The sequence below is a fragment of the Chionomys nivalis genome, chromosome 25, assembly GCF_950005125.1.
Source record: "Chionomys nivalis chromosome 25, mChiNiv1.1, whole genome shotgun sequence".
NCBI classification, from domain to species: domain Eukaryota; kingdom Metazoa; phylum Chordata; class Mammalia; order Rodentia; family Cricetidae; genus Chionomys; species Chionomys nivalis.
Genome location: NC_080110.1, coordinates 29,532,741 through 29,546,289, shown reverse-complemented (window position 1 = coordinate 29,546,289; position 13,549 = coordinate 29,532,741). Strand labels below are relative to the sequence as shown.

Sequence of the window (13,549 nt, the reverse complement as noted above, 5' to 3'; positions counted from 1 at the left end):
GGCATCAGATCTCATTTCAGATGGTTGTGAGCCACCATGTGGTTGCTGGGAATTGAACTCAGGACCTTTGGAAGAGCAGGCAGTGCTCTTAACCTCTGAGCCATCTCTCCAGCCCCCATAATGAATAAATCTTTAAAAAAATCAAAAACAAAAAAGCTTGCCTGAAAATCAGAGTGTAGAGCTAAGCCACTAGAGGCCAAGGAGTGGTGGTAAATCTCTGAGTTCAAGGCCACCCGGGCTACTTGAGATTGAGTCTGTAGAACTCTCACAAAGGGGATCCCATCCTCTAAATTGGAGGTATAAGGCGGGGGAGAGAGGAACACAGTGCAGTCCAGAGGTTTGGTGGAGACCGATGCATTCTCACCTTCTCATGAGCCACAAGTACTCTTAACTGCTGAGCAGAGCCTCCAGCCCCTACACTGCTTGCTTGAGGGCCAGTAAACCAACACATAGTCGGGAGTAGACTGATTCTACCCAGAATAGACAAAGCAAGGAGGTAGTTCATTTATTTATTTTTTCATTGATTTGTTGTTGTTTGTTTAGTTTCAAGACAGGCTTTCTCCGTCCTGGAACTCGCTTTGGTAGAGCAGGCTGGTCTTGAACACACAGAGATCTGCCTGCGTCTGCCTCCCAGTGTTGGCATTAAAGATGTCTGAGCACAACCACTCGCTTTAGGGGAGGCTAAACATTTAAGATGGCTGTTCTTAAAAGCACTGAATCTTTGATAAGGTCTAAGAATGGGCCTTTTTCCGGACACGGTGAGTGCCAAGACAATCAAGGCTACCTAGAGACCACCTTAAAAACCCACACCAAACCCAAACAAATAGGAGCTTTATTTTGGGTGCAGGAGTTGTAGTCCTGGATAGCGGTGGTTCGCGTGAGAAATACCAGGGAATAGGACTGTGGAGACCAGTCTGGGCTTCGTGGTGAGGACAGCCTAAGGCTACAAAGTGAGACCTGTCTGGGCTTCGTGGTGAGGACAGCCTAAGGCTACCAAGTGAGACCTGTGTGGGCTTCGTGGTGAGGACAGCCTAAGGCAACAAGGTGAGGGCCAACCTAGGCTACACGGTGAGTGAGGCCAGCCTAAGGCTACGCAGCAAGACCTCCCAAATTACTGGCCTAATTACAAGTCCGTGCACGTGCACCGCACACGAAGATCCCAGCGGGCGACCTCATGCCCGGAGGGCACGGCGCGCGCCATGCAGCGGGCACTCGCGGCGGGAGCGCGCGCCGGCCCAGAGAGGCGCACACAGGAAGCAGGGACGCGAGCAGCGCAGGACGCGCTGACGACCACGCCGGACGTGGTGACGTAGCGCGCAGGCCGCAGCGGGGGGCGGACTCCGGGCCTTTCTTCCCCTTCTGCTTCTCCCCCTCCCCCCTTTTCTCCCTCTCCGGGTTTGGGCCCCCTTCTCTTCCCCTCTCCCCCCCTCCTTCCCGAGCCCCTTTCCCCTCCCCCGCCCCGCTCCCCTGCCTCCCCGCCCGGGCCCCGGGGAGACCCCCCCCTCCGAGAAGAGCCCGCCCCCAGAAGCGCGCCGCCGCCGCCGGCCGTCGGGGCCGAGCCGCAGCCGAGCGGCCGTGGGCCCGGGCGGCGGGCGGAGATCGGGCGCCCTCCCCGCTCTGGCCCCCGTGAGGTGAGGCCACCTCCGGCCGGGGGGCGGGCGGCGCGCGGGGCAGGGGGCGTGGCGGGCGGTGGGCGGGCGGGCCGGGGGTGGCGGGGCCGGGCCGCAGCCCCCGGGAAGGGTCGGCCCGCGCGAGCCGGCGAGCGCGCGGAGCGGGGGCCGCGGGGCTCCGGGGAGGGGGGCGGTGCCACCTGTGGCCTGGGCCGGGGAGCGCGGCGCCCTTGGCAGCGCCGGAGGGCAACGAGTGTTTCTGGGGGTGTCCGCTTGCCTCGGAGCCTCCCGCAGAAGGGGACCTAGAGGTGTTGGGAGTTTGTCACTGGACGCAGCTTGGAGTTGGCACATGGCTGGAAGATGTCCTGCAGCTTGAAGAAGTTGGGCCTGTGCTGAGCACCCAACTCATGCTTTCTCGTAGGGCTAAGCAGTTTTCGACGTTTGTCACCATGAGCCGAGTAGCCGATTTACTCGAAGTGAATTGTTTTGCATAATTATGACTTACTGAATCTCAGTCCCCCCCCGAAAAAAAAGAACTGCACTAAAACCGGAGAGAGAAAAGTGGGAAAATTTAAAATTAAGATCCTAGTTGAAGGAGTAGCCTTGTGTGTCACCCGCCCCAAAGCACTTGAGTCACAGTCCTAGCTGAGGTTTGTAGGCAGCCTGAAGGTTGGGGGATGTGACATGTACCACTTAACAGTATACATTCCTAGCATTTTATTGTATTTTTAGATAGTTAAATTGACATGTCAGTCATATGTGGCGCCTTTTCCAAATGCGTTTTTCCTTACTTCATTCAGTAAAGCTCCATCCCACAGGACTGAGGCTTCGGAATAAAGGTTGAAGTCCATGTGGAAAGGCCTGAGTTACGCTATTTCGCTTCTCTTGCTAGATGTATTTCTTGTCACCAGTAGCTGTTTTCCACTGTGATTTCTAGAACAGAGAACCTTAGTAGAAGGGCTGATGAAATGTCTGCAGAAATTACTTTAGGAGTTGAAATTCCAGCAGGGCAGAGGCAGGAGGATGCTTGAATTCAAGGCCAGCCTCTTCTACAAAGCCAGTTCTAGAACAGCCAGGACTGCACACGCGGTTGCGATTCGAGTTGTTTTGTGTGCACTAGATGATCTACAGAGCTCCACAGCTTAAAATTTTAAATTGATTAGATAAAGCCAGCTGTGATGACACAGACCCATAATCATCCGTTTGGAAACTGAAGACTGGAAGATCAAGAGTTCAGAATTAGCCTAGTCTACATAAAGAGTTTAGGTCAGCCTGGGGTACATGAAACCCTGTGTGAATAAGCAGACTGAATCAAAAATAAGGCAAAACTTTGCCCAATTAAAGATGATAGAAGTGGGAGAGACCTGTAATCCCAGCAACAGGAATCCTGAGTTTGAGGCCAACCAGGAGTATAGAATTGAGTTCAAACCTAGCCTTGGTTCTGTCTCAAATAACAAATCAGCAACACTAAAAATAAGTAAATGTGATAAAAAACAATGTGCCGTGGGCTCAGATTTTGGCTGCTTTGGTGGAGTGCTTGCCTAGCATGCACAAGGCCCTGGGCATCACTCCCCAGCATTGTGTAAAATCAGGAGGGTATGGTGTGCTCTCCTGTGGTACCTGCACTCTGGAGGTGGAAGCAGGAGGATTAGACGTTTAGGATCGTCCTCCACTACATAATTTGAGTACCCTGTCTAATTTTTATTTTTTTTAATGGAAAGGCTTCTGAAGAGGGATGGCTTCCTGTTTCAGAGTAAAACCTGCTTCCTGTAGGCTTTGTCTACTAGTTTTGAGACACAGTCTCACTCTAGCCCAAGGTGGTCTCAGACTCTCAGCAGTCTTCCTGTTTCAGCCTCATGAGCACTGGGATTACAAGTGTGCACCATGCAAACCATTTTAACAGGGCACTGTTAAAACCTTTCTCTCTGCCTCTGACAGTAGATCTTCAACCGCAGTCTCCCGTAGCTTACACACTTATCTCCTGGTTATTGGTAGATCACTCTAGCACACTTGTACCCGGACACTCCGCACTTGGTTTGTGTTCTTGGCTCATCTTTCCCTTATGAAACTGCATTGCCTGTCCTCAAGGGACCCTAACGGGGACATTTCCTTAGCTATCTGAATTGCAAAGGATTTGTGTGACTCTTGCTTGTTGCCTGGTTACTTTCTGTAAGTTTTAGTCTTTCCTATTAAAAAACTGCTGGGAGGAAAGATTGTCTTTTTTCTTCTATGAATTGCTCTGTCCTCCTCACTTTTGCAATTGGACGTGTAGTCAGTGCTTGACAGACTGTTTATTGACTGACTAGGTAAGGGGACTTCATGGTGCCCAATCTGCCCTGGAACTCCTAGGCTCCATTGATCACCCAGTTTCAGCCTCCCAACCTGGCTGTATTGAGCTCTTTCTTTGTGGTGAATTTCTGAAATTTTGTAAGATATTCATTGGACGATAATATTTTTCCCCTGTCACCTCTTGGGATTTTCTGTTTGGCAGAGAACAGAAGGGGTTGTGAGATCTTTTGTGTGGCTAGTCTCTGCCTCCGAAGTTCTGGGCTGGGATCAAAGGCTGTGCCACCACTTCCGGTGCCAGTGTGCTTCGTTATTGCTTCTTGGTCACCTTCTCTGAGCTGGCTGCAGTGGCCTGGGTGAGATTGTCTCTGTGGTGTCCAAGGCAAAGAGTGAGGTGGAAGTTTTTTGTTTTTTGTTTTTTTAAATAGGATTTGTTTATTTCATGTATATGGTGAGTTATCTGCATGTACACCTCTATGCCAGAAGAGGGCACCTGATCTCATTATAGATGACTGAGCCACCATGTGGGTGCTGGGAATTGAACTTGGGACCTCTGGAAGAGCAGCCAGTGCTCTTAACCACTGAGCCATCTCTCCAGCCCCGTCAGGTGGAGTTTTAAAAGCACTTTGTAGGAACGTGATGGCAAAGGTTTTGGTTTAAATATGTGCCAGGGTTTAGCTAGGCGGTGGTAGCACACTTCTTTAATCCCAGCACTCGGGAGGCAGAGGCAGGCAGAGCTCTGTGAGTTCAAGGCCAGCCTGGTCTACAGAGAGTTCCAGGACAGCCAGAACCAAACCCTGTCTCATAAAACAAAACAAACAAACAAACAAAAAAACAAAAAAAAACAAAAAAAACAAGCAAAAAAAAACCCAAACAAACCCAAAAAACAAATATTTGCCAGGACATTGAAAGCTGGGATGTCCATGAGAGAGCAACTTGTTTGAGGAGAAAGAACAGGGATGGAGTAAGCATTTGACTAGATCTGGTTCTAATGTTAATGTACAAGTAACAGCAGCAGTAGTGTGCCAGGTAAAAGATCTACTGGCATATGTCTAGACAATCAGGAGTTCAGAGTTCTCTTAGTGGGTTCCAGTCCAGCACGGGCTACCTGAGGTGTGCCTGTCTGGGTATGTACACCTGAGTGGAGCCCAGAGGCATCAGATCTCCCTGGAATTGGGACTATCAGTATTTGTGAGCTCCCTACTGTGGGTGCTGGGGGAACTCAGGTCTTTGTAAGGTCAGTGCTTGCTCTTAGCCACCTACGCGTCTCTTCAGGCCCCACCCTGTTTTGTTTTTGTTGTTTTGAGAAGGTCTCACTGCACAGCCCAGCTGACCTGGGAAGAGCATCTCACAAAGGTCCTCCTCCGGTTCCCTTGGTGCTAGGATAATAGGTACCAACCACCACCCTGGCCTATTAGTCATTTTGTTTTATAAATAATTTTTAATAACTTAAACAAATGGGTAACAGTGTCTTCCAAACTTCTAGTAAGTTTTTCTCCAGCCCCAGAGACACTTAAACATTTCTCTGTCATAGCTAACTAGGTGCTGGCAATGCTTGTGTGCAGGGAGTTTCTGAATGAGCGTGCTCCTTACTGTGCCAGCTCGCTTCATGAATGCATACATTTTCAGAAAAAGGTGGAGTTAAAAATATTTTTGAACGTGTATGTGTGTGTGTATACAAAGAGAGGATAAATATGAACCTGGGCACATTTGCCAAGGTGTGTGTGTGTGGACATTAGAGAACAGCTTTCTGTGTAGTGGGTTCTCTCCACCTTAACATGGGTTCCAGGGACTGAACTCGGCTGTCAGGCTTCTGAGACAAGTGCCATTGCCTCTTGAGCCGTCTCACTGGCTCAGCAAAACGTAGATTTTTGAGGAAGGAAGAAAAGTGTTGTTTTGGTTATGTTGTCCTGGTATGTCCCAAGGAGAGAAGTGTAGCGCGAATTCTAGTTGGTCTGAATAATAAAACCCAGAGTCAGATGTAGGGGTTAGTGTTAAAGATCAGAGGAGCAGAGAGGCCAGACACTAGAGAGTTCTTACCTCTACCAATGTTCAGACGGAAGGGGCGGTCCTGTCCTCAGACAGACTCCATCAGTATCTGTCTCCACCAAACCTCAGACTGCACTGGGCTCCTGTTTCCTCCCGCCTTATATTTTTCTCTCCCCCAACCATATCACTCCTGTCTCCACCTTCGTGGTGCTGGATTTAAAGGTGTGGGATCCCAAATGCTGTGATCACCTTTGTGTGAGCTGTTTCTCTTTTAGACAGATTCAGTCTCTCTCTCTCTCTTTTTCTTTTTCTTTTTGTTTTTCAAGACCGTTTCTCTATGGACCAGGTTGGCCTCGAACTCACAGAGATCCACTTGTCTCTGCCTCCCTAGTACTGGGATTAAAGGCCTCTGCCACCACTGCTTGGTTGAAAGATTCAATTTTGTGTAGCCCAGGGTGGCCCTGAACTAACAGAGATGTGTCTGTCTCTGTCTTCTGAGTGCTGGGATTAAAAGTGTGTGCCACCGTTGCCTGGCCTTAGTTCTGCACTCTGATCTTCAGGTAAGATTTATTTGTTAAAACATAAACAAAATATCCCTACAGAGAATTTTGTAGAATTATCTGATTTTTCTTTTAAGATTTTATTTTCTTGATATAGTTCTCTACTATGGAGCCCTGGCTAACTTGATACTTTGTAGTCTAGGCTGGCCTGGAACCCACAGAGATCTGCCTGCCTGCCTTTGCCTCCTGAATGCTTAAATTAAAGCCATGCACCACCACTCCCAGCCAAAGATTCATTTTATTTCAGAATTATGTATATGCGTGCTTATATTTATGTACCAGTTTATGCCCTGTGGAGACCAGGAGAGGGCATCCTGTACCCTGGAGCTGGAATTGCTTGTGGTTGTGAGCTACCAAATATGGGTGCTGCGAATTCAAGTGTCATCAGGCCTGTTGGCAAGGCCCTTACCCTTTGGTTAGTGAGCTTTTCTGTGCTGCTTTTCAGAGATGAGTTAAGAAGGCAGCCATGAGGGCAGCTGCCCTTCTAGTACTCAGAAGGAAGAGCAGGAGGATGAGTAAGTCTGAAGCTGCCCTGGACTAGAGTGTTGAGTCCCTGTCTCAGAAAATCAGAGAGAAAGGTGAGTGAGTCCAAGGGACTTGGTCCTTCCATGGAATGTGTCACCACCTCAAGCAGGAATTGTAGCCAGACTCACGGCTTCAAGACATGTACATGAGTCCAGTTGGTGGATCTAATTTTAGAGCTTCATAGCCAGTGGCCTGAGTATTTTCCTTTAGCTATATCCTTCTCACCCTCCGTAGAAAACACTCCACTTGATGCCTAGTCTGGCTGCTGCTTTAGCAGTGTAGCATTCTCCCTCGCCATTCCAGGTACTCTCTTCAGTCCTTTTATTAGATGCGACTTATTTTTATAATTCAGCACATTTTAGAAATTACTTTTTATTTAATGTGTATTGGTGTTTTGCCTGAATGTTTGCCTGTGTGAGTGTGTCAGATCTTGGAGTTACAGACAGTTGTGAGCTGCCATATGGATGTTGGGAATTGAACCTGGGTCCTCTTGAAGAGCTGAGCCATCTAACTCCTGTAACTCCTATGTGACTTTATTTATTTATTTTTCTTTATGAGCAAGTATGAAATTTTCTTTCTTTCTTTCTTTTTGTTTTTTCGAGACAGGGTTTCTCTGTAGCTTTGGAGCCTGTTCTGGAACTCACTCTTGTAGATCAGGTTGGCCTTGAACTCAGAGATCCACCTGCCTCTGGAGTGCTGGGATTAAAAGTGTGCGCCACCATCACTGAAGATTTTCTTAATTTAACCTTTGCTTTGAGTTTGAGAAATACCAGCAATGGGAGGCAGAGGCAATCAGATTTCTCTGAATTCAAGGTCAGCCTGGTCTACAAAGTGAGTTTCTGGCTAGCCAGGACTACACAGTGAGACCCTGTTTTGAAATAAAATGAAAAGGTCTTGGTCTTTGAAGTATGCAGTTCATATTTTTGTTAACATTGTTTCATGTGACATTTGTAATAATTTATGCAGGGTTTTAGCATATGAACATCATTGTTGCCTCAAGTAGAGTGCCCTGGAAGAGTGGTTCAGATTTAGGGAAGCTTTCATAGGCTTAACAACTAGGAAAGAAGCAATTAGGGGGAGTTCATTACAAATTCAATACTGGTACAATCCTAGACTGGCCTGAAACTCACTGTGTAGCCGCTGGCTTCAGACTTAGAGGAATATACCTGCCTCATCTCCCGAATAACACCTTTTCAAGTTGCCTTGTTTGATTTCTTGTCTGTTTTCTGACTTATGAGAACAGAAATGTTACATATTTTATGAACTGCTATAATCCTAATGTCCAAAATCATTCCTTAGTACATATTTATATCTGTGTGTATGTATGTATGTATGTATGTATGTATGCATGCATGCATGCAATTTGAGTCTTATTCTGTAGATTTGTATTGGACCTAGGGTATTGTAGAAGGAACAGCAGGCCTGCTTTTCGTCCCGCCTGGCTCCCACACAGCTAGCTTAGCCCCGGAAATAATAATGCGGAAACTGTATTCTTTTAAACACTGCCTGGCCTGTTCTAGCCTCTTATCGGCTAATTCTCGCATCTTGATTAACCCATTTCTAATAATCTGTGTAGCACCACAAGGTGGTGGCTTACTGGGAAAGATTCAGCATGTCTGACCTGCGGCTGGCTCCATGGCGTCTGCCTCACTGCCTTCTTCCTCCCAGCATTCTGTTCTGTCTTCCCTGCCTACCTATGTTCTGACCTATCAGGCCAAGCAGTTTTCTTTATTAATTAACCAATGAAAGCAACAGATAGATAGAAGACCCACCTACATCATTTCCCCTTTTTCTGTTTAAACAAAAAAGAAAGACTTTCATTTTAACATAGTAAAATTACATATAACAAAAAAGTTATCAAGCAAGAATTACAGTTACAATATTTATATCTATTTTATCTTTATCATAACAATGGAAAACTATTTTTTTTGGATTTTCGAGACAGGGTTTCTCCGTAGCTTTTTTTTGGTTCCTGTCCTGGAACTAGCTCATTTATTCTCTGGTATTTTGAACATCTCTATTTGACTCTCACATAGCACCTCAAGTTCACCATGACCAAAGCAAAAATAATTTGAAGAAACTAGGAGTGTAGCTCATTTGAATAGGGCACTCAGGAGGTATTGAATTTTATTTCTGAACAATGCCAAATAAAACAAGCATTAAAAATATAGTAATAATTTTTTTGCCGCACGATGGTGGCAGTGTGGTGCACGCCTTTAATCCCAGCACTTGGGAGGTGGAGGCAAGTGGATCTCTTGAGTTCAAGGTCAGCCTGGTCTACAAAGTGAGTTCCAGTACAGTCAGGTGACACAGAGAAACCCTGTCTTAAACCTCCATGCCCAAATATATATAAATAATCCTCTCATGGAAATTCGTTCTTACTCTTGAGTAGTTCTTCCTGTGAGTAGTACCACCTAGCTGTATAAGCCAAAAACTTGGATATTAAAAATGTGAGTCTTTTATATTCTTTAATATCTAACAATCATGAAAGTTTTATGTGGACACATATCTATAATATCTTCAGTTTTTCCATTTCTCCATTATCGTTTCTACTTCTAAATTTAGCTCAGGAGATGACCAGCTCTCATCTGTACAGCTGTGATGACTTTTGGTTGGCATTCCTATTGTGGTCTTGTTCCTTCCAGTCCGTACAGAAGTGATGGGAATGGGGAAGGGGATCCCAGAAGGAGCCAGGAGATGGTGCTAGAATTAGTAGATTGTTCCTATGTGGGAAGAAAGGCAGATTAAGAGTTAGAGCCGTGGTTCTCAACGTTCCTAATGCTATTCCTCCTGTTGTGGTGACCCCAACCATAAAATTATTTTTATTAGCTGGATGATGATGGCACATACCTTTCATCCCAGAGGTAGGTCAATCTCTATGAGTTCAAGGCTAGCTGGTCTACAGAGTTAATTCCAGGACAGCCAGGGCTGTAATGAGAAACCCTGTTTCTAAAAACAAAACAAAAAAAAACCCTTATTTTCTTTGATACTTTATAACTATAATTTTGCTACTGTTATGAATTGTAATTTAAATATCTTATATCAGGAACTCTGAATTTAGACCAGGCTGGCATTGAACTCCAGAGATTCTCTGCCCCCCAAGTGCTAGAATTAAAGGTGCATGATCCCCCACCTGTCCTACTTTATTTTTTCCCTGACACTTCTCAGGCTGGCCTGGAACTTGATGTGTAGCTGAGTTTTGACCTTGAATTCTAGATCCTTCTGCCTTTGCTTCTGGAATGCTGGGATTATATGCATGTGCTACCACCAGTTCTTTTATGTAGTGCAAAGGAGCAGCCTGGGCTACTGAAATAGCCAGACATGGTGCTTACATGGTGAAATTCAGTTCGGTCAGGTGAATATGAACGAATAAATAGGAGATAGCAATATAGCCCAGTTGGTACAGGTTAGCCTCGCCTGTTACATTGATAGCTCTTATTTATTCATTTATATTTTTCTCTCCTAATAGAACTTCACTATGTAAGCTGGCTATTTTACAATTTATGATTCTTGTTTTTATTTATTTATTATGTATATAGTGTCCTGTGTGCATGTATGTCTGCAGGCCAGAAGAGGGTACCAGATCTCATTACAGATGGTTGTGAGACACCCTATAGTTGCTGGGAGTTGAACTCAGGATCTCTGGAAGAGCAGCCAGTGCTCTTAACCTCTGAACCATCTCTCCAGCCTGATTCTTGTTTTCTTCAGTAACCTTTTGTTGTTTTGAGACAGGATTTTATATAGTAGCCCATACTGCCCTCAAACTGACTGGGTAATAGAGAATGACTGCAAATCCCTCAGCCTCCTGCCACTGTCTCCAAGTACTGGAACAATAAGTCCCTTTTATGCAGTGTTCTTGGCATCCATTGATGAGTCTTATTTGAAACTTTCATTAAAATTGGTGATTTCAAGATGTTGATTTTCAGATTGTCTCATTCCCTTTACATTTACTAGCTAGAATTGTTTTTATAGAATACCCCTTCTCTGTTTTGTTTTGGAGAGTACTATAGTGTTGATATTTTTCTTTTGTTTTCTTACTATGTATGTAGTATATGGCTGTGTATGCAAGTGTATATGTGAGAGACTGTGCCTAAAAATAACTAGTGCCAATGGTTACACACCCAAGGTTTTCCTCAGGGCCTCCATACACATATGCACACGTGTGTATGTACAACTCCACCAAATACACACACATAAGCACACATACATTGGTGCATACAGACACTATTTCCCTCCTAAAATTAATAATTTGTAGTCTTAGTTGTCAGTGTTAAAAGTACTAACAGTATTGACTATTAAAAATAAAGTAACATTTGGAGCTGAAGAGATGGTTTAGCAGTTAAGAGTGAACATCCTTGTAAGACTACGCATAACAGCCTGTAACTCCAGCCCCAGGTGATCGAACTTAACAGTGAGCGTGAGAGTGTTGTGCCTACCACAGACACCACTAACACTCTTGTTCACATGCACACATTATTAAAAATAAAATGAAAAACTCTTTAAAAGAACAGTAAATTTGATCAGCAAAATAGTTCAGTAGGTAAAGGAACTTGTTGACATGTCCAGTAACCTGTGTTTAGTCCCTGAAATTTACATGGTGGAAGGAAAGAGCCAACTCTTCCATGTTATTCTCTGATCTCCAAATATTGGTCATGCCAGGGTGTGTGCCCCTATAAATACATAAACTGTAAACTTGGTTTAAGAATAACAATGTAAATTATTCTCAGTTTGATTAGTGGGAGCTTTGGAGGGGGGAGATTCTCTATTCTTTCGGCACTCACCATCGGGATTTCAGTACTCCGTGTACTGTGTCCTTCACTTGCCCCAGGCCTGAAGTTAATCCCTTGTGAAAGAACCCTGATTCCTCTAGTGGGCAGTAGTTCCTTCACAGGGAGATTGCTTCTTATTCCTGACTGTCTATCTGTTCTTACTGTTCTCATTTGATCAGCTGTTTTTTGTTTTGATGGGGTGGGGAGAGTGAATTGCAGAGCTGTGGGTTCCCAGATGTACGTAAGCAATGAAGTATCCAAACTAAATTACTTCATAGAAGTGAATTGTAGACAACTCTGATGACTTGCGGAAGAGGGCTGGCCCTGTAGTGGGTTTCCCCCGATAAGTGGCATTTGGTCATGGTGTTTTATAACAGCCACAGAGAAGTAACCAGTGTATCCCCGTGTGGGTGGTGACATATAAAGGTCTTACTCTTCTGAGGCAGAGTTTCTTTGTATAGCTATGGCTGTCCTGCGTTGAAGTTACAGATACCATTTTCTTTTGAGTTTTATTTTATTTTTATTTTATGTGTATGGGTGTGTCACTTACATGTATGTCTGCACCACTTGTGTGCCTGAACTATGGAGGCCAGAAGAGAACATTAGATGGTTGTATGCTACCGTGTGGTTTCTGGGAATCAAACCTGGGTCCTCTGGAATAGCAGCCAGTGCTCTTAGCAGACATGCTCTCATGTAGCCTGTGCTGATCTGGAAGTCCTGATCTTCCTGCTTCAGCCTCCCAAGTGTTGGGTGTGAGCCACATCACCTGACTCAGTATTTTATTTAGCATGATTACTAACCTGTCAGTTGATTATAAGGCATGTGTATTTCTTCCCCTTCATGTGGTTGGCTGTTAACATTATAAAAGAAATTAGCTGCCTGGCAACATAAAAACACAGATATTAAAATGAATTGCATATCTTCCAACTACTTCTCTTGCTTGGCTAAATTTAGAACTCTTTAGAGCCTCTGTAGAATTGAAATCTCTGAGGATTTTATAGTTAATAAACAGTGCTCAACTTTTCAGAGGAAGAAAGACTACAGGCGCCTTCAAAATGATTCCTGTGCTGTCACCCACACCGCTTGACTAAGACACAGAGACCAGTGAGAGTCAGAGCTGTTCGGATAATTTCATTTCACTGTCATGTTTCTGAAAGCTTCCTAGGGCCTGGGCTCAATGTGGTAAAAGATCCTTTCTTCTCCTCAGGTGAATCACCAGCGGCTACCACTGTCCTTCCTTGGGGTCGCAAAGTCCTACTTGATACAGTTACTTCACCTTGATGGATGAGCCAGCTTATCTGTGCTAGAAGTCAGGTGAGCATTACATTGGGGCCTTATGGGTAAAGTTTATGATATTGCATTATTTTGTGAGCTTAGACTAAGGTTAATCGATAGTTGGAGCAGAAATTTCTGTGAACACGTAGCTGGCTGTCGATGAATGTAGAGATCTGCGTGTGTGCCATGCCGGCATAAGGCAGCTCTAAGAGTGAGCACTTTGAGTAAACAATTGTAGTTAAATAGAATTCAAAATAGAATACAGTATTACGTACAGTAAATATGTTTAACACATCATTTAGTAGTAGAAAAAGTAATTCTATTGCTGCATAATAAGAAATTCTGAGAATATTTGAAAGTATAAAAATTCATAAACTGAGATTAATGTAAATAGAATGTTGTGTTACTGAGATCCTAAATTTATACATATGATGAAATGTAAAAAAATAAAATAAAAATAAGATATTTTTTTTCCTTTTCTTTCTCCTTTTTTCTTTTGATTTTTTGACAGGGTTTTTCTATAGCTTTGGAGCCT

The 13,549-nt window shown here is 44.6% G+C and overlaps 1 protein-coding gene across 18 annotated transcripts in view; it reads left to right on the top strand.

Annotated features, from left to right (window-relative positions):
- The first annotated feature begins 1,396 nt into the window (after nt 1-1,396).
- R3hdm2 (R3H domain containing 2) overlaps nt 1,397-13,549 on the top strand; it is a 111,876-nt gene continuing 99,723 nt past the window's right edge. For 7 of the 18 annotated variants that reach the window (XM_057758151.1, XM_057758153.1, XM_057758146.1 and 4 more), the window contains exons 1-3: nt 1,399-1,631; nt 6,891-7,023; nt 12,947-13,053. Coding sequence is in view for 2 of the 18 variants with exons in the window: in XM_057758150.1 (XP_057614133.1) it covers nt 13,024-13,053 (30 nt within the window). In the remaining 16 variants the exon portion in view is untranslated. Of the gene's footprint in view, nt 1,632-6,890; nt 7,024-12,946; nt 13,054-13,549 lie in introns of all 18 variants that reach the window. The other 11 variants (XM_057758145.1, XM_057758143.1, XM_057758139.1 and 8 more) reach the window with 5 other exon arrangements.